Below are 19,891 nucleotides of genomic sequence, written 5' to 3' on the forward strand. Positions count from 1 at the left end.
TACCAGGGTACAGGCTAACAAGCTCATTTTCTACACGGACGATGTTACAGCTTGGATAGGAACTGTCCCCACAAAAGGCTCATGTGTTGAAGGCTTTAGTTCCTGCAGGTAGACCAATCATTGAGAGATGACTGGTCCATGAGGGGTCTGACTTAATCAGAGTACCCAGCTTATGGATTCCTACTCAATGGCCAGGTCAGGTGGGGCCTACTTGGAATAGGTATATAAGTGGGTCCATGTCCCTGGGGGCTGTACTGTCCAGAACACACACTCTCTTTCCTTTTTGGCCGCCTCTGCCATTTGCTCTGGCTGCCATGATATTCTATATTAATCTCAGATCTCAACTCTATTTTAGGGTTGAAACCTCTAAAATAATGGAACAAAACAAACATTTTTTTCCCCATCTAAATTGTTTCTCAGATATTTGTCACAGCAGGGAAAAAGAAACCACCACAGAGAAAGTTGGTTGTAGAGCCCCGACCTACATTAGGAGTTTATGCTTGGCCCAGGGTCTCTATGAGGCCCTCTAGGAAGATGAGGACTTGGGAAAGATGATAAAGGAGTCATTGTAAGTCCGATTAACACCAGTTGACCATAATCAGTTTACAAACAGGGCTTCACTCTTCTCAATACTCTAGCCTCTTCTTCCTCTCCTCTGCCCTCTCATTGGCTCTTCCTCTCGGTGTCGGATCTCCTCTGCCCTCTCATTGGTTCTTCCTCTCGGTGTCAGATCTCCTCTGCCCTCATTGGTTCTTCCTCTCAGTGGCAGATTTCCTCTGCCCTCTCATTGGTTCTTCCTCTCAGTGTCAGATCTCCTCTGCCCTCATTGGTTCTTCCTCTCAGTGGCAGATCTCCTCTGCCCTCTCATTGGTTCTTCCTCTCAGTGTCAGATCTCCTCTGCCCTCTCATTGGTTCTTCCTCTTGGTGTCAGATCTCCTCTGCCCTCTCACTGGTTCTTCCTTTCAGTGTCAGATCTCCTCTGCCTTCTCACTGGTCAGTGGCCTCCCCTGAACTAGGCCAGAGAAAACCTCCTACACCCACAAACACTCCTGAGGGCAGCCAAGAGAAGCAGCAGCAAGTGTGATCTGGGGAACTCCTCTCACATACTTTTCCTTCCATCCAGAAGGTCAGGCCCTTTGACCCTCAGCCAGCTCCTAAGGGACAGGGCTCCTTAACTTCTGAAGCAGAAAGGAGTCACTTCCAGCTACTTTAAGGTATGTCTGGCACACTGAGGTATCTACCCCACAGAAAGAATCAATGTGTGTCCTCTGCCCCATGGTTCCTAACACCTTCTCCATGCTTGAGCCCCATGCCACACTAAGCCTCCCCCAACCCAAAATACTTGGCAGGGTCCAGAGGTGGACAGGCTGGGGGCCATGTGTCACGGTGGGACTCCAAAGCATCGATGAGCCTCATCCGCAGCGTCTGCACATTAGCACCAGCAGCTATAAACGAAAACAGGAGGAGGGCATCAGGACAGAACAGACCCCCGCACGCTTGCCGGTTTCAGTCACAAACAAGGGTCCCCAAACCAATTCCAAGAAGAAGCACATGCCAGCCCTTTCTGAGAAGTGGTGAGGTGAGGGTTCCATGACTTAAAGACTAGCGGGAGACCCATCCCTGCATAGCTACTGAAAGCTGTTTAGCGAACATCAGTGAAAAGTCACTCATGGTTTTCATTCTCTGAAAATGAAAGTGACTGCTTGGCCAATGTTAGCTTTCCATGTGCTGATATGCCCTCGCTCCTCTTCCTGGAAAAGGAGCTCTGAGGCTGATGAGCCCATCATGGCACTCAGTCAAGGGTCAAGGATGCTGAAGGCAGAGAGGTATCCCTCAACTGGCTGTGGGCTTGTTCTTTGAAATCAACCTAATTTTGACATAACATCTATTCTGGGAATGTGGTGCCCCTCCCTCAACCCTAGGACTTTGGATAGGGCACATTTGAAGGGCTGCTCAAATGGGCTTTCCTGAGGCAACTGCCAGACTCTCTGAGTAGACATGGGAAAACCCAAACAGACTTCACCTGAAGACCCCTCTTCACCATGTAGGGACCCAGGTAAAGGTAGAAGAGCTGGAGGAGATGCGGGCAATGTCAACACAACAGCCGGAGTCAGAGCACCCACCTGGCAGTGCTGTTCCGGAACCGTTCTTGGAAAAGGCCTGAAAAAACTGAGAACAGACAAGAGTAAGCTGTCAGTGGCGGCATTTAAGCTGCTTAGAGTCTACCTCTCTTTCTTCCCTGTGAGGGACCCCAGGGAGGCTTTGTTCTGTGACACTTCTCTAGTGTCCTGACATTCATTCTTCCCCAACTCTTAAAGCACTCTTAGAACCTGGAGGCAGTAGCTCAGAAACTTCCTTAGGAACCATCTCCACAATGCCTAGCATCTGCATACAGTTCCTGGAAGCTGTTAAGCGAACCATGAAGAAATGACTCCTTGGCCAGTGTCAGCTGCCTGTGTGCCGATCTGTCTTGTTCTACTTCCTGGTAGGGGCTCTCAGTCTGGTGTCTTCTCTGTGAGAATGTCCTGCCCATCATGGCACTCAGCCAAGGGTCAAGGATCCAGGACAGGTCCTACTGAGTGGTAGCCTGAGCCTACAAAAACAGGACTGTAGCCCACATCAGCCTCTTTCGACATCACGATGGACTCTTTCCCAAGTGTGTGACACCTCAGGCCTAGTGTGTCACTGGGATGAGAGGTCAGAAAGAATACTGGGTAACAAGGTACAACCTGGGCTTCTGGCCAAGGGGCAAGATAGCTGCAGGGCTCTTGCCTATATCCTCCTATCCTGAGAGAGAATGTTGGTTGTCCTGGGAGACAAGCTGTCTGCAGAAGAGCCTGAAGGCTTGCTCATGACAGGTCTCAAACCTCAGGAACACTTTTTGCTAGTTTGGTTCTCTATCTCCAACAACGTGGAGATAGAGCTCAGCTTTATCCCAAGCAGCTGATTAGGTAAGGGCCATAGAGCCAGGTTCAAGACCTGGCTTTCATATGTACTTGTGACCTTTGAAAAACTTTCTCTTTCTCTAAACCTCAGTTTTCTGATCTTTTAAATGAGATATAAAATGATATACTATATATAATAATATCATATATAAGGTGGCACCACCAGCCTGGAATTGTTATACGATTCAATAATCAAAAACCGAGAGTAATTAAGGCAGAGGAGCCAGTATCTATAAAAACATACTCATTAACTGTCAATCCCATCACCATCACTTCTTCCTATACATACCCCTTCAGCACCACAAAATACCGACCAGCCAGGGCTGCTCTGTTCCATTTGTGTGGAGGCAGGAAGGGAAAAATCACCTGAGAAACAGTGGCCAGCCATCCCTGCCTGCGACTGGCTGCTTTCTATGACCTCACTGCCTTTCCCCTGCTCTCTACTCCACTCTTCTTTCAAAATACAAATACAATACTTTATTCATGATTAAAAGCAGTTAGTTCATTTGCATATGTGACAATGCACTTATGTCCTTGACAGTTACTGAACAAATCTTGACCTAGTAAAATTATTATTCTACTACTTGTAAAATGATGACAAATTTCCTGAATTGTGACCTGAAATGAGGACATGGGTTTATAAGAATCTCTGTGGACACACTGCGGCTCAGAAGCTAAGTGTGACTCCACAGGGTGGTTTGCTCAGTGTGCCCCAGCTGCTGCGCTTACTCTGGGTAGGGAGGACGGACTTCAGCTTACTGCTACACCTCTCACACCATGGACCAGCCTTCAGTGGTGTGCCTTTCTCAGAGCTATGGGAGTTACTTTCAGATCTAGAGAACATGGTGCCTCTCCTTCATCAGCTATCAGGCTGCTCAAGTCTGAACAAGTCCTTGTCTTTAAAGGTGCTGGCCTTCACCAACAAAAGGCAACTCCTTGACCCCAAATTTCAAAGCTCTAATCTATCGCAGAGGCTCTGGAGTCACTCAGGGGGCCCTACCAGCCTTCTTGGCATTCAGAAGACCAGCTACCTTCTGGAACTATCACCCTCTGAGAATGTGGCTCCCATACCTTGTTAACTTTGGAGGTTTTTTCCTACCAATTAATATCTTTCTCATTAAATGCTTTTTCTACCAGCCCTTTCCTCAGCTGTAGAGATCCTAAGCCTCCTCATGTGAACTGTAAAAAGCAGAAGGGAGGAGGGGCAGGCCTAGAGAGACACCTTCTTCCTTCAGTCTCTGCATTTCCTGTTTCCTCACACTGCCAAACATCTCTTCTGCTCCCCAGATACCTCTGCCCTGCCTCTGAGCCCACCCCTCAGCTAAAATCATCCAGGAGAACCAAGTGGTGACTCTCTCTAGCCAGCCCAAGCTGTCTCTCAGGTGCTTCTCGTGCTCTCGGCAGTAGCTGGCTGGCTGGCTGCGTTCCACCTCCCTGCCTGGCTTTTATTTTGTTTTCGTACACATGTTCTTGAAACGCTCTCTTCCTTTCTGTGTAGCCACCCTCCCTGCTTTGCTGGACAGACCAGCCCTTCTTGGCTACTGTTAGCCCTTGTCCTGACTTCAGCCTGTGCCACTGTCATTAATTCCCATCTGCCCTGAGTCTCTCCTGCTGCTCCACATCTGATCAGATCATTCTGTGTTTAAGGTGTTCTTACAGGAACCATCGGGAGGAAAGGGCTCCATTTATACTTTCAAATGAATGAATGAATGAATGAATGAATGAACAAACAAACCTACTTCTCTCTGTTACCAAGTCATTCATTTTTATCCAACACATTTACTATCTGAGCCTTGAGTCTCTGGAACTCACCTGTCCTAGACTTCTAGTTCCATCTACTAAACTCCATGGAGGTGTGAAGGCCCCGTGCCCATACACCAGTGCTGAGTGAGCCTCCTTCAACCTCCGTCTGCACCTGTGTCTTACCTCACCCAGCAATCAGTCCTCCTCCCTGCTGCCCACACTGCCATTGCCCTTTGCTACAACCCCCATCCAGTTATCTGGCAAGTTCTGCTACTCTGCCTTGGGGATAACTCTTCAACAGCCCCCTCGCCTTGTCTAAACTAGGATCAACAGGTGGAAACTGAGGTCCCAGTCTATTACAGTAGTTCCTAGTTGCTTTCTCTTCATGAGTCAAAAATGTTAGTCCTCAGCCAGTGAAGTGGCTCAACAGGCAAAGGAGCTTGCTGCCAACTTTGAAAGCCTGAATTCAATCCAAAGGACCTAAATAGTAGAAGGAGAGAACTGACTCCTGACCTCCAAATGTATGTACACACACACACACACACACACACACACACACACACACACTAAATAAAAATAAAAGGAACTCAATATTCTCTCAATCAGTTCTTCAACTGTTGTACCACTATGTTTCCTTCTCTAAGGCATGATTATGGGATTCTTCTTCAGCTCTGCATGGCCTATGAGTAAGATCCAAACTCAATACATTCAAGGCCTTCCTTTCAGGATCTGAACCCAAACTAACCTTCCACCATTCCACACACTCCTACTACACCTGTAGTAGAGAAGAAGGTGTCTCTCCTACACCTTCCTACTACAGTGACCTTCATCCAGTAACCCCCTGTGGTGTCTTGAATGAAGGGCCCCCACAGGCTCATATGTCTGAATGCCTGGTCAGTAGAGAGTGGCACTATTTGAGAAGGAGTAGGAGTCAGCAGAGAGTGGCACTATTTGAGAAGGAGTAGGTCATATGTCTGAATGCCTGGTCAGCAGAGAGTGGCACTATTTGAGAAGGAGTAGGAGTTGTGGCTTTGTTGGAGTAGGTGTGGCCTTTTTGGAGAAAGCATGCCACTGGGGGTGAGCTTTGAAGTTTCAAAAGCCCAAATCAGGCCCAGTGGGTGTCTGTCTGCTGGCCTGCCCCCCTTTCTTTCTCTGCCTGCAGATCAGGATGTAGCTCACAACTACTTTTCCAGCATCATGCCTACCTATATGCCACCATGCTCCCCACAGTGATGATAAAGGACTAACCCTTTGAAACTGTAAGCAAGCCCCTAACTAAATGCTTTCTAGGAGTTGCCTTGGTCATGATGTCTCTTCACAATAGAACAGTGACTAAGACAACCAAACCCCTGCCTGACGTGGGTAGTACTAACAGTTTATACATTGCTGCAAACCCTGCTGTGCCTGTGTGGATAGTGTCTAGCACACTTAGCTGCTTAGCAGACCTCTGTCCAACCCAGCAGTGATAGGCCTTCATTATCTCGAAGGCTCAAGTAGAAATCTAGTCAGGGTACATTTTTGCCCTCTGGAAAATGTGTCCTTGTTAAGTCAGCCATGAAGGTGTGTGCCATCTGAGGTCAATTACCCTTGAGAAAAATCAACACAGCATCCAGGACTGAGTCTTTTCTCTGAGAGCAGGCAGCAGTTCATTTATTAACTCTCTGTCTCTCCATCTCTCCCTCTCTAATTTTATGTGTATATGTGTTTTACCCCCATGCATGTGTCTGATGCTTGCAGAGGTCAGAAGAGGGCATTGGATCCCCTGAGGTTCAGGATGTTTTTAGGCTACCATGAAGGTGCTGAGAACTGAACCTGGGTCTTCTGCAAGAGCTAACAAGGTTCTTAATCATTGAGGCATCTCTCCAGCCTGCTTCTTTCTTTTCATCCTTCAACATAAAACAAGAGACAGGAAGGAGCTTTGGCCTCTCCTGACTTGCTGCTCCTGTGAGGCTCTGGTCTTTCCACAACAACAGGACTACCGTTAGCACAAGACAAGACACCAGGAACCAACACAGCTGAACAGAAAGCACAAATTCCAGGAGTGACAACTGGTGGCACTGGAGCCAAGTGCATAGGACCAGGTTTCAGAAACATAATCAGGTCTTCAAGCATTGTATAATGAGCTCAGAAAGAGTGACAGCCTTAGTTACTTAATCTCCGTGCTAGGAAAGATCAGTGTAGAAGAAGATGTCTGGAAGGCAGCAGGTGACAATGGAGAGGGGAACCCATGTCCATTTCTCAGAGAGCAGGAGACACCTGAGTTATCTCTGTCATCCTGACAACTCACCCTTGAGCTACAGGGTTCCAGTAGAAGCTTACAGAGTAACAGTCCAGGCTCTGCACTCCACAAGTGGCTTCCAAGGGCCTGCCATTCCTGGGCTCCTATTCTCTTGCCCCACTTCACCCTCAACATGAACCTGAATGCCACACCACACACCAAGCCATACAGTTCTTCTCACAATAGGCCCTAGCTCTCACCTTCCTGCCCACACTCCTCTGTCCATGTCAGACTCCACCCATCCTTACACACATCTGGAGCCCTCTCCCACAGGAAGTCCTCTTTGATGAGCAGGTGAAGACCTCAGGAAGAGAGGCTAACTCCTCCAGCATTTACCACACAGACTGCTCCCTGCCTCCCAACCAGACGTCCATCTGTGTCCTATGCCAGTTGTTCATAGCCTTTCCCCCAGGCGGGAGCACAGCCTTGTGCACCCAGCTGACAGAGCCATCAATAGCTGCTATTTCAGAGGATTCCTAGATTACCTTCCACACAGAAACTACCATTAGATCAGGGAACAAGAGAAGAACTAACATCTACCACCCCCACACCCCAACAACCCCAAATCCCAATGGCCGGGTACTTCCACAGGTAAGACCTTTCTTCGTACACAGCAATCTTATCAGTAGACAGTGTCATCTCAGAGAGAAGACTCTCTGCTGGACTTTTCCCCTAATTCTCACTAAACAGGCCTTCCCGGCATAATGAGGGGCACTGCTCTGGCCTAGGGTTTGTTCAGCCAAAACCTACTGCCAACTCACCTCCTCCCTCAATCTTGCTCTTCTCCCAAAGGCATTCTGCTTCGGCCTAACAGGGACCTGAAGGAGCAGGAGCCCGACCTTCAGGGCTAGACATGTTCGAAACTGGTTGGGCTAGTGGAAGTTTAACATGTGCTTATAGTGGCAAGGTGCTGAAGGCAGAGAAAAAGGACAGTGACACCCGTCACTCACTGTGGTGGCCAGACTCCTGTGGGTATGTCCTCATCACACCAGCAAAACTCTCTACCCTGAGGACCCCTACCCAACATGGGTCCTCACCTAGGGCTCTCGGAGCCTCTAGAGGTAGTGAGCAAAGACAGGCTCTGGTGCCTACAAGGCAGCAGGCAGGCAGCGGGGCTGGCTGGCTGGCTGGCTGGCTGACTTTTCAAATCTGCTTTTTAGAGTGCCTGTCTACAGGCACTTTAGGCTTTCATAAGCAAGGCTTTGGAAACCTGAAATATGTGTGAGTACTATTTTAAAACACGCTAGAAGCAACCTAGTAGTCAATTTAGTAAATGACAGCCAGTATTTTTTTTTTTTACCCTAACAAAAAATGTCTTTAACTCTTGCTTTAGCAATAATTAACACAAACCAAATTCAGGATCACAATGTAATATATACATATACATATACATATACATACACATACATACACAACACATACACACATATATACACACATATATATAGAGATAGCTATATCTCTATATATATCTATCTTATTGGAAGCCACACCATTTCAAAGGTACTGTCTAGAGTCGTTTAGACTCTAAGAGTGAGGACTACCAACAGCTTGAACCATTGGCCACAGGTGAAACTAAGCAGCAGGCTCCTCGGGGAAGTCATGGCAAACCTTGCCAAGGGCTGCCAGCCAGAGCTTAGGAAATGGACATCTGTCTACTGAACTAGCCCAGTCAGGTGTGACCTGTCTGGAAATAGGGGAAAGCCAGAGCGACCAGGTGAGGTCCCTCCCAGGCTCTCCCACAGCCAGCTGGGCAGGTAAGTGATTAATCACTTGAGGCATCCAGGCTGCGTGTACTGCGTGACTTAGGCAGGTGCTGAGAAGCCTCCAGACCTGCAACTGCCTGGGCTTCTGCCTCACACCCAGGTGCCTGGCTCCTCCCTGGCTGAACAGAAAGCTCTATGTGTCAGCCCTACAGAACTCCAACTGGATGTCCTGAATGTTCTCTGTGGGTTAGACAGGGTTCAGGACCCAGAGGGAGGAAACTATGAGCCTATGGAGGATGGCTCTTGCTGCCGCACTGGCATCCTACAGCTTTCCCACAGAGCACTGCCCACTCTGGTGCTGCACAAAGACAGAGCATTGTCAAGGAAGTACTGTTAGATATCTTGGGGCTGAGGACAAGCAGTGTCCTTGCCAGGGAGGTTTGCTATTTAAAGAGATGTCTGATAAGAGCCTCCCTGGATGATGTGGCAGTAGGCATTGTTTTGCCACAGTTCCCCAAACTAACCTGATCTTAGAGCAGGGGCCTGGGTCCTGATCTAAAGTGGTGACCATTTAGGAAGCGGTGCCTCTGGGATAGAGGGGAGCCTCTGAATCCAGGGGGGGCCAGAGGTCAGCACTCCTGGAGATGAACCCGCTGAGTGGTCAGGCTGAGTTCCAGCTCATGAATTCTGACTGAAACTTGAGGTCCTTGAGCTCAGAGATATCTTGTTCCAGGGATAATACTTGGCATTTCAGCCTTCAAAGGCATATCTCCTGATAGTTCTAATGGTTGTAGACAAACTGCTTATCTAGATACTATTCTGGTGGGCAGGAGTAAGCCCTGGGAGGGCCCTTACCCAACCCTAACTGCTACAACTGTATTATTCTGGGCTGTGTAAGAGCTCTTGAGAACCAAGGCAACTGTTCAGTCATTAAAGTGGAGGGGCTACAGAGATGGTTCATTAGTTAAAAGCTGCTCTTCCAGAGGATGTGGGTTCAATTCCCAGCACCCACACGGAAGCTCATAAATGTCTGTAACTCCAGTTCCAGGGGGAACCGACACCCTCACACAGATCTACATGCAGACAAAACACCAACACATAAAATTAGAATAAATAAGTAAATTATTTTTAAAAATTGATCCTTGACAGGTGATCATCAGGGAGCTCATGTCATTTCTGTCAGAGCAGGGTAGGAGAACCCTCATGCCTTGCCTATTGGTGACTTCTGTTGCTGGAAGCCCTGCCACCTGACACACTGCACGTTTTGACTGTGGGGTAAGGTTGTCCCTTTAAGTCCCTTTGAAGCTCCAGTGGGTGAAGGCTCTTCTTGCTTGACGAGAATGAAGCATTCCAGTGTCTCTGAAGAACAACAGGTCCCCAGAGGCTGATCCTGCCCATACATGGTTCAGAGTTGGTATCCTGGTTTTAGACTACAATCAGACCTCCAAGAGTTGGGGGTCAGAAGTGAGAAAAATTAAAAAGAACCTTGAGGGGTAGCAGCCCTCACTAGCCTGTGTTACAACTACTTCACTCAATCCTGGGATCTACCCTGGCCAACATTAGCACATGTCCTCTCCTCCATAAAGACAGACTTTCTTTTTTTTTTTCTTTTTTCTTTTTTTTTCTTTTTCTTTTTTTTTTGGTTTTTCGAGACAAGGTTTTTCTGTATAGCCCTGGCTGTCCTGGAACTCACTCTGTAGACCAGGCTGACCTCGAACTCAGAGATCCGCCTGCCTTTGCCTCCCAAGGGCTGGGATTAAAGGTGTGCGCCACCACTGCCCAGCTAAAGACAGACTTTCTAAGAACGTGGACACCTCTTTCTTTTCTGCCTCTGTCTCTAAAATAGATGCCTCATCAGATGGAGGGACAGTGCTCCAGGGCTAGGACTTGAGTGCTCCAGGGCTAGGACTTCAAAGGTTCCTTGAAGCTCAGCAGCTCAGGAAGGGAAATGCAGAACAGAGGATTGTATGCTCAGCCAGAACCACCCAACTCTAGTTTCCCCTTCACGTACTCTCACAGTTGGGAAGCCAGCGATGTTGAACTCTCTGCAGACAGCACTGTTGGTCTCTTCAGCACAGTCCAGGACAGCAAGATTGAGTGCTGGCCTCCAGTCTGAAAAGACAAAGATGACCCCAGTAAGCAAGAGAAGCTGGCACTTTCTGTTGTTCTTCCACCCAAAACCCAACTAACCCCCAAACTCCCATGAACAAAGTCATACTTTCTTCAGAAAATGACCTCTGAGACACTTCCCTCAGTCTCCACTTAGGGGGATGCAGTTAAATAGCATGGTATGAGGCCTTGCAATGGCCTTTGAATTTCCCTACTGCCTTTGTGGAATATGGCCTGGGGTTGGAGGAGCTAAAGAAAGATGAATGAGGAGTGTAGCCCCTAGAACCCTTTGTCCCTGAAGAGCTGCCTAAGAATCAATATGCCTTGGGAACTTGTATTCCCCAGTGAACCTTCCGCAAGCCTCTAGGTACCTAGCCCAAACAGAGACACAAATCCTAGGGATGGAAGAAAGCAGGAGATCCAGGACCCTTCCAGAAGGTAGGCCTGGGGAAGTCAGGAAGATTGGTCACGTTTTCTCTTCAGGCCCCAGGCCTAGAGGCTTCTCTCTGAGAAAGTAACTAGCAGAGTAAATAATGGCACGGAGCAGAAAGCAATAGGAAATCAGTTGGTATTAAACAACTGACCTGAGCTCTGACTCAGGTCAGGCCACCATGAGCTGTGAGTTACATAAACTGAGAAAGCATGGCTAGCGTCAAATCATAAAGCATGGACTTGCAGGATTTGAGGCACTAAAGAAGTCAGTGCTGTGGGTCAGGCATGGACTTTTCTAGCCTCCCCTCTAGTGTTGGCTCCTCTTATAGGAACAGTCAGTAGCTTGCCCACAGCAATGTTCTAACCTGACTCCAAGTTCTCTTTGCTCCTGAGTGCCTTCCCCCACTCAGGCCATTACTTTCTTGTCCTGTCTGTCCTAAGTGGCCTGGACATTGCTCTGGTTTCTTTCCTTCCCTTGCAAGCGTTTTCCACAGAGGGTCTCCTGGGATAACCTCATATATCCTACCTCTAATGTAGGTTCTAATGTGCTTCGCCTTGCTAGCCTCTCCAGTCCTTTCTGCCTGTGGTTCTAAGGGTACTGCCCTCTACTCTCGGCTCCTTCGTAGTTCCGAGTGTCTTTACATCTGTCCTCTGTCCACATATCTAGTTCCCTGTAAGCATTTCTCCAAAGCAAAGCCAAAGGCTTCTTTCTTCCCTGAAAGCATGGTTCTCATCTATCTCCAGGCTCTCCCCAAACACAAGGGCCTCTGCAGCTACCCTGTTCATTCACCTTCCCTGAAAAGTCCCTCTGTCAGCTCCAACTCAGCTGGAACACTACTGCCTCCTAGGAAGATCTGCCTCATGTGCCCAAAGTTCCAGGACCCACCGAATGGCTAGAGTGTTCATCTCTTACTGTCTTTTGGCTTTTAAGACCTCCTGATGCCCAACAACTCTTACCCAGCACACAGTAGGCACTCAGCCCAGACCAGGAACTGGCTCTCAGTTCTTGGTAGCTCTAGTGCTAGAACATGTTCTCTTTGGCTCCAGCCTCGGTTTTTCCTCAGTCTATGTAGTAGGTGGAGTTAAAGCAATCTCCTGTGATAATGCCTGTGTTCATTCATGATTGTTTCGTCCCTTAGAGCAGTGCTTCTCAGCCTTCATAACGCTGTGACCCCTTAATACAGTTCCTCATCCTATGATAACCCCCAACCACAACATTATTTTCATTGCTATTTCATAACTGAAATTGTGCTACTGTTATGAATTACAATGTAAACATTTATGTTTTCAGATGGTCTTAGGTGACCCCTGTAAAAGGGTTATTTGACTTCCAAAGGGGTCATGACCCATAAGATGACAACCACTGCTTAAAAGAAAGAGGAAGGTCACAGAAGAGCTCGCCCATGGTCACCCTTGCCCAAGTCCAGAGTTTCACACTGGATCACAGGTGAGGGCGTATTAAGTCCCTTTTGTGCCCCTGCCAAAGGAAGACTCCAGGCTAGTGAGATACACAGGTCATCTCCTAGAGCCATCTGGCACACTCTGAGCCCATTATGTTTTGTTCTGCCTCTGGGCAGAACTTGGTTCTGGAGAGACAAGAAAGGCCCAGCTATTCTCAAGAAATATCTTTATGCACCATGGAGGAAGTGGAAAGAACAGGATGTTTTGTATCATTATGCTTTACTGCCCCCCCCACTCCCTTGACTATCACACCCTTATCTGACAATGAGGATATAGACCAGGAGCCTCACAGCTTGAGAGGCCTATGAGACTTGACCAGCTTTCTTGTTCCTCTCCCCACTGAGGGTCAGGGCATTACCTATACTTATGTTCTTGCTCCAGTTATAGCCTTTTCTTAGAGAAAATGGCGGAAATACTTGTACCTTCTCTATACCTCACATCGACCTGGAGTTCAGGTTTACAGGATCATGCTATCGGCACATTTAGTGGGTTTATTGTGTGCTCAATTTTATCTAGTTCAGTGCTCTCAACAACCCAATGAGGAAGTACTAAAGCATTTATCTCCAAATCTGCTTTCCTTAACTATAAAGCAGATCAGATAACCAAGCCCAAGGTTTAGTAAGCTAAGTGACGGTAAATCTAAGATCTGAACCCAGGATTCGAGCCTTGGAGCTAATCCCAGGATTCAGAGCAGAACAACATTTTCAATATTGAATTCTCAATAGGGATGCAGGGAGGACAAGGATGAGGTCAGAGGAGGAGGACAAGAGGAAAGATTGATGGTTGGACTTGCTTTTGCTGTCCGCCACCCCCCTACACACACACACACACACACACACTGTCACCATGCAATCTTGGCTGGCCTGGCCAGGCTGACCTGTAACTCATAGAGCCCCATGCTCCTCTGGTCCCTAAGTGCTGGGGTTAAAGGCATGTGCCACCGACGGGGCTTGCCTTGCTTTCTTTACACCTTGATGACCTGTGCTCTACGAAATGAAACCAGTGCCTCTTCTGACCTGCTTCAATCGCAAAGGGTGGTAGAGGTGAAAGCTGGGGCCAGTTAGGTACTGGCTAAGTTCTGACCAAAGGATTTTCTTCAGGTGTCTCAATCCTGAAGATCCACCATGACACATGCATCTATAGTATGCACCGTAAACACTGTAGACCTGGCTATTCGTGATTCTAGTACATTAAATATAATTTCCAGGAGGTCACTGGTTTGGACTGAGCAAACGCACCAGGGACAACAGATGAACAAAATAGAAACAACTCATGAAGTTCTATGCCACTAAGTTGAAACCAAGTTATCTGACCTCCCAAGAGATCAGGAGAGATAACAGTCAAACTCACAAAAGGCCAGTTTTAACTAACATTGTAATGAAGTCTCAAGCATTGGTTCTCAACCTGTGGGTCACAACCCCTTTGGGGGTCAAATATCAGATATCTTGTTTATTGGGTATTTACAGTACAATTTATAACAGTAGCAAAACTAGTTATGAAATAGCACTGAAATCATTTTGTGGTTGTGGTTACCACCACATGAGTAACCGCATTAAAGGGTGGCAGCGTTAGGAAGGCTGAGAGCCACTGCTCTAAAGCTTACCAAGGAAGTAACTATGACATACATTTTTTGTCAGTCTTCAGTCCTTTTGTCTGTAAAGCCACACCCCCAACTCAGCCCATCAGAAACTCTATGTTTCAGATAGAGACATTAAGGGATTCCAGAACCATAAACAAAAGCCAGTTCAGATACTTAAACTAACTGGGCAGTGGAGGAGCACATCTTTAAGCCCAACAGAAGCGGGTGGATCTCTGAGTTCAAAGCCAGCCAGGTGAGTTCCAGGAAGTCAGGGCTACACAGGAAAAGCTCTTCCCAGAAAAACAAAAAAAACAAAAACCAAAAAAGATACTTAAACTAAATGCTCTTTATTTAAGTAAGCTACTAGCACAGCCCTAGCTGGGTGGACAGTGCAATTGCTTTGTGAGAGAGAGGGGCTTTCTGGTGTTTGGTTTCTTAACCCTCCCAACTCGCTCCTGTGGAAACACTTCCTACTACTGTTAGACTTGGGCAGAACACAGTACCTGGGAAATGGACAGTGGAAAGGAAGAGAGATGCCAAGAAAGGTCTGAAGTTTGAAATGGTAGATGAGGAAGAGAGCGCATGGAAATTCCTCTATGCCCTTACATAGATGTGTTCTGGAGTGCAAGGTTGGTTCGCCTCCCAGACTCCTTGGTCCAAGAAGAACCCTGAGCCCAGAGGCCAAGGAATGACTCATAGTAACACATGACTGATGCACATATGATCCATATGCCTCCTCTCAGGGACTCAGCTCCTCGTGGGTTGGAGAGCCAGGACCAATGGTCTAGACTTACCACTGTCTCCTTGCAGCTCTGAAACCTGTTCAGGTTCCGATGGCAAACAACTCTTGCCAAAAAAGAAAAAAAAAGACCATGTTACCTCTGAATGTTAAACAAGCCTGATCCTTTAATTAAGACAGGAATACAAACTTACCCAAGCCACCAGGAGCCAGTAAGACCTGGTAACTAGCTGCTGGCCTGTTCTTAGCTCCCGACTGCCCCATCTAAGCATACATACCTTACATAAGGGCTGCTACTCAATGCTACACTGTCACCGCCACGGCTCTTCCTTGCTTCCTGGTGAAGGCAGTGAGGTCACGAGATAGACAAAATGCCTCCTCTACTCCTGACGGACAGTCCAGGCCTGAGTCAAAAGGAGCCACAGCACCGGCAGCAAGTTTTCTTGTTCATACCATCACTTGGAATCCTGTGAGGCTTTGGCCATTGGCTGTCATGTGTGTGCTCCCTCCCTAGACCACATTCTACGGTAGACATCACGGGCACAGAAGTACAAGATGTCATCCGTGCTCCCAGAAGTAAAGAAGAAGCCCACAGTGCTCACTGAAGCTCAGAGACGTGTGTCTTACAAACCTCAGTTCCACAGCTCTATGTAAGCTGCTTTCCTCCATGGAGAACCCTACCTTGTTCAGCCACCACTTGTCCTGCCTATGCTGGGAAGGCAGAAACTGCTAAGTTGAGACCTTCCACCAGGCTCTGGAGCGATGGCTCAGGGGTTAAGAGCCCTTGTTGTTCTTACAGAGGACCTGGGTTTGGTTCCCAGCACTGATGTGGCAGCTTACAACCAGCTGAAACTATTTACCAGAGTCCCCTTTGGCCTCCAGACATCAGTTATACACATGATGAAAAGACACACAGGTAGAAAAAACATTCATTCAAATAAAATAAAAGCAGACAAATTTTTAAGGGAAGAAAAACAAAAAGAACTCCCACCAGCTTTTTAGGACATGTTTTTGCTCTGTTTCCTGGCTCAAACTGTGAGAATTCACTGACACACTCATACCATGATGTATTTAATCTTGCCAAAGACCCAAGGCAATGAGCTCCTCTATCTTGAACTTGAACCTTCGTAATCAAGAGCCAAAATAATTGGAGGGTGTGGAGAGGAGGAGTTTCACCATCCATTTCTCGAATACTGATGAAAAGTCCTTAGCAAAGAGCTGGCACGTGTGTAACAGCTGTCTGAGCAAAGCCTTGACTACCCGCTTATCCCTCCATGACTGTCCCTTTATTTGAATTCCTACCATAAGAAATAGGTGAACCACTCCTCTGCCTTTTTCAAACACAGCTTCATACTGTTGCCCATTCTCCTGCTATGTATAGTTCAGTGTCCCAGCTGCTATGCCATCAATGCTTTGTGACTCAACAAATATTTGCCGACCGACTAGCCCGTGAATAGTAATGAAGGTCCCAATTGGACTTGATCATTTTCTCAAACAGGAGCTGCTCTGGAACAGAAACAATGGCTCTGCCCCAGGGCAGTGACTTCCCAGAGAACCTACCATCCAACTCACTAAGAAATGAGCCCCATCCAGTCAGATGAAATGTCAAACATCTTCCCAGTCCCCATGATCATCCATGAACTCTCTCTGCTCCTGCTCAAGACACTTGTAGCAGCCGGTAAGGGCAGTTCACTACTATGACACCACTCAGAATAGTTTGAGAGCAGCCATCTGCTAGCCTGTGGCCACACTTCCTCAGGGAACCACAGAACACAGAAGTGAGCCAAGCCCTAGTCTCTCCAAAAGGAACTGAGGATGCTGCTCACCGTTTCAGGCCATCTCCAGATCCTGCCCTCCATCTGTACAATCTTGCTAAAAGGAATGGCTTACCTCCATGGTCAAAAAGAGACCCCAGTTTCCACTGAAACCCCCTACCTCCCATTTCCTCTTGGTTTATCCTTTGATGTCTCCATTTCTCCTTCCACAAGTTAAGATTTGTTTATGTTTTTCTTTCCGGAGAAGGACTATCACTCCTTGTGAGACCCTTTTTGGAAATGTTTGTATATAAACATGCTGTGTCAGTGTCTGGATATGCGACTCACAGGAAAACTCTGGGTTGCATGAGGCCAAGCATGTGAGTCAGCTGGAAGCCAGTCTCTCCCTTCAGCACTCTTAAACTGCAAGCACCTTACAAAGCGAGCCCATATGTTGCCCTTAAAGACCTCTTAGAGACTCAACTTAGAAATGGATTGGGAACATTTCTGAAATGTATTGGGCCTGCACTGTTCAGGTATAACTTCCCCTCAGTTACTACAGCTCCAGAGCCCACATTCTTTCTCCCTCTTGCCCTGACCAAATGCACTGACATCACTAAAATAGTGTGAAGGACTGCTCATATGGATGATGGGGACTGAGAGGCATGTGGGCAAGTATAAATTGGAGACAGGAAAAAAAGAGCTACTAAGTGCTCCTAAAACTTATTTTTGGTCTAAGTGCTCCTAAAACTTATTTTGGGGAACAGGCAGTGGTGGCACCCAAGAGGCAGAGGCAGGCGGATCTCTGTGAGTTGAAGGTCAACCTGGTCTACAGAGTGAGTTCCCAGACAGCCAGAGCTACACAGAGAAACCCTGTCTTGAAGAAAATTATTTTTTGAAAACTACACACCGTTCCATAAGACCACTTCAGTAAGCACTTTGCCAGCTGCTCAGGGGAGTAGGAGATGAAGTGTGAGAATGAACATGGACAAAGGCGCCCTTTACACCCATCTGAGCTTGTGGAGCGACATCAACTGCATAGAAGGGGGACTGAGGTTCTAGTTTTCCTGTCTCTAGGAACACCTGGCCCTAACTAAGATACTTACAGCTCTCATCCAATGATTACTTTGGGCTAACAGCTCTGCAAATGCCCTGCCTAGCACCACAGACCAGGGAACACAGAGAAATGACAAAATCAGAAACCAGTCCCCATAACCATGTCACTCCTGCCCACTGCCCCCTACCCCTGCCCCCAGCACTCTTGAGTTGGGTTAGAAAGATGTAATCTTTAAGCTGGGATCTTTAAGTTGCAGAGAGGAAGTTCTGTCGAATCCACAGTATAGTGCCTACTATTTAAGCACCCGGTATATAATAATTACCATTATATTACCATGTCCCTCCATCTGCAAGTCCTAAGTTGTTAAATAGTTTAACATTCCTATAATACAACACACCTTAAAAGTCTCTATACGTTTTGTGGTTTTCTTATCCTGCTACCCCTTAGGCTGTAATTAAATGAATAGTGGGTACCATAATTGGCATTTTAGAATTGAGGAATATCCAGACCAGGGACTGGAGCTTGGAGCAAGGGCCAATCACACATAACAGGCCTACATACAGTTTAGCTTCATGGGGTTAAAGGATAAGATCTATGTGAGCCCAGACTCAAGGAGAAGAGAAATAAGAATGTGGCCTGGAAGTTAAGGAGCTAGAGGTAGCAGGTCAAGAGAGGCCTGGATTGGAAATAGGCGAACAGGAAAACCACCCGATGAAGAAAGACGTCTACCACATAGACAAGGACGAGAAAGGAAACGTGTATACCAACTATGTAACTTGCCATGGGGGTGGAGAAAGGTGGTGGGGGCGGTAGAATGAATGTCAACTCTCTTCCCAGCACGGTTCCACCTCGACAGCTAGGGAAGTTGGCAAGAAGAGATCCCTGGACAAGGAAGGGGGCTGCTACAAAGCTGGACTGGAGAAAGCCCAGGGAAGAGCACAGGAAACAAGAAAACCATCTCGAAGGAAAGAGACAAAGACTTGTCAGAGGAAAACGCAGGCAGGAGCAGAGAGGACTGAGGGGGGACGAGGCCTGGGAGAATTTACAGGCTATGGATTGGGGGAGGGGAGGGGTTGCGATGGGCCAAGGAAGGCGCGAGGGGAGGGGACGAGCTAGAGGGACAGCCGGCCGGAGCTGCCGGTGGGCCGGCGAAGGCCTCCACTTCTCACCTTTTACGTCGTTAGCAAGCTCCTTCCATGTCGGGGCGAAGGCGATGCAGTGGCCACACCAGGAGGCGAAGAACTCCACCGCCCAGGCGCTACTCGAGCCGAGCACAGTCGGACGCACCGTATCAGCATCCAGCAGCGTCAGCGGGTCAGAGGACGAATAGAGCACTGAGAGCCGGGCCGCGTAAGCGCCGGGCCTCGAGAGCAGCAGCGGCGGGAGCAGCAGCAGCAACAGCAGCAGCGATGGCGGCCCCGAGGGGCGGCCGCACCTCCTCATCCTAGGCGGCTAAAACGTCCGCCTCGTTCGAGTTTGTGACTAGTCCGTATCCGGAGGCTGCAGCGCACCTCCAGCCTCCGCCCGCGAGGAGGAGCTACGAGCCTCCGCCCCGGAGGCGGGGCCGACTCCCGGGACCGCCCCTGCGAGCGCGTGAACTGCGGGAGCGAGGGTCCTCGTGTAGCTCGGCGCTCCCGGGTTCTTCCCGCCCCCGGCGAGCCAGACGTCCGAGCTAGGTACGGAAACGAGAGCCGCTCGCCCGGGGCCTCAGGCCGCACTCCGGGTCGGTGCAGGGGCCGGGGCAATGTTTGGCCGCTCTCGGCCCCCGTATCCTCCGGAAGCGGAGTCCGTTGGCATGATCGTTACAGATTTATCTTGTTCCTAGAAAGTTCTAGGGGGCTCCTAGAAAAGAGCCACGAGGTAGGACATTGTGGTTGTCAAGCCCCACAGGAGCCGGAAGCTCACGCCTCAGGAGGCCCCGCCGGCTAAGGAGCTATTGCTAGAGGGCTTCCTAGGCTGACACGATGCCCCCCTCCCACAGTCGGCTGGGCTCCGTTGCCCTGGAGTCAAGGTTTCTTTGGAATTGACATCCCTCTACCCTTGTTGGGTTGACTCCTTCAGGTGGGACTCCCCACAGCCCAGATGCTA

The 19,891-nt window shown here is 48.4% G+C and overlaps 1 protein-coding gene across 2 annotated transcripts in view; it reads right to left on the minus strand.

Moving 5' to 3' along the window:
* The window catches only part of Qsox1 (quiescin sulfhydryl oxidase 1), a 39,347-nt gene extending 19,806 nt beyond the window's left edge, over positions 1-19,541 (minus strand). Inside the window, exons 1-4 of one of the 2 annotated variants that reach the window (XM_031385399.1) lie at positions 18,973-19,541; positions 10,684-10,784; positions 2,124-2,169; positions 1,343-1,445 (exon numbers count right to left, since the gene is read on the minus strand). In XM_031385399.1, coding sequence (XP_031241259.1) covers positions 1,343-1,445; positions 2,124-2,169; positions 10,684-10,784; positions 18,973-19,246 — 524 coding nt within the window. In that variant the 5' untranslated portion in view covers positions 19,247-19,541. The remainder of the gene's footprint in view (positions 1-1,342; positions 1,446-2,123; positions 2,170-10,683; positions 10,785-18,972) is intronic. The other variant, XM_031385408.1, reaches the window with a different exon arrangement.
* Between the last annotated feature and the right edge of the window lie 350 nt (positions 19,542-19,891).

The sequence above is a fragment of the Mastomys coucha genome, unplaced genomic scaffold (genome assembly GCF_008632895.1).
Source record: "Mastomys coucha isolate ucsf_1 unplaced genomic scaffold, UCSF_Mcou_1 pScaffold1, whole genome shotgun sequence".
NCBI classification, from domain to species: Eukaryota; Metazoa; Chordata; class Mammalia; order Rodentia; family Muridae; genus Mastomys; species Mastomys coucha.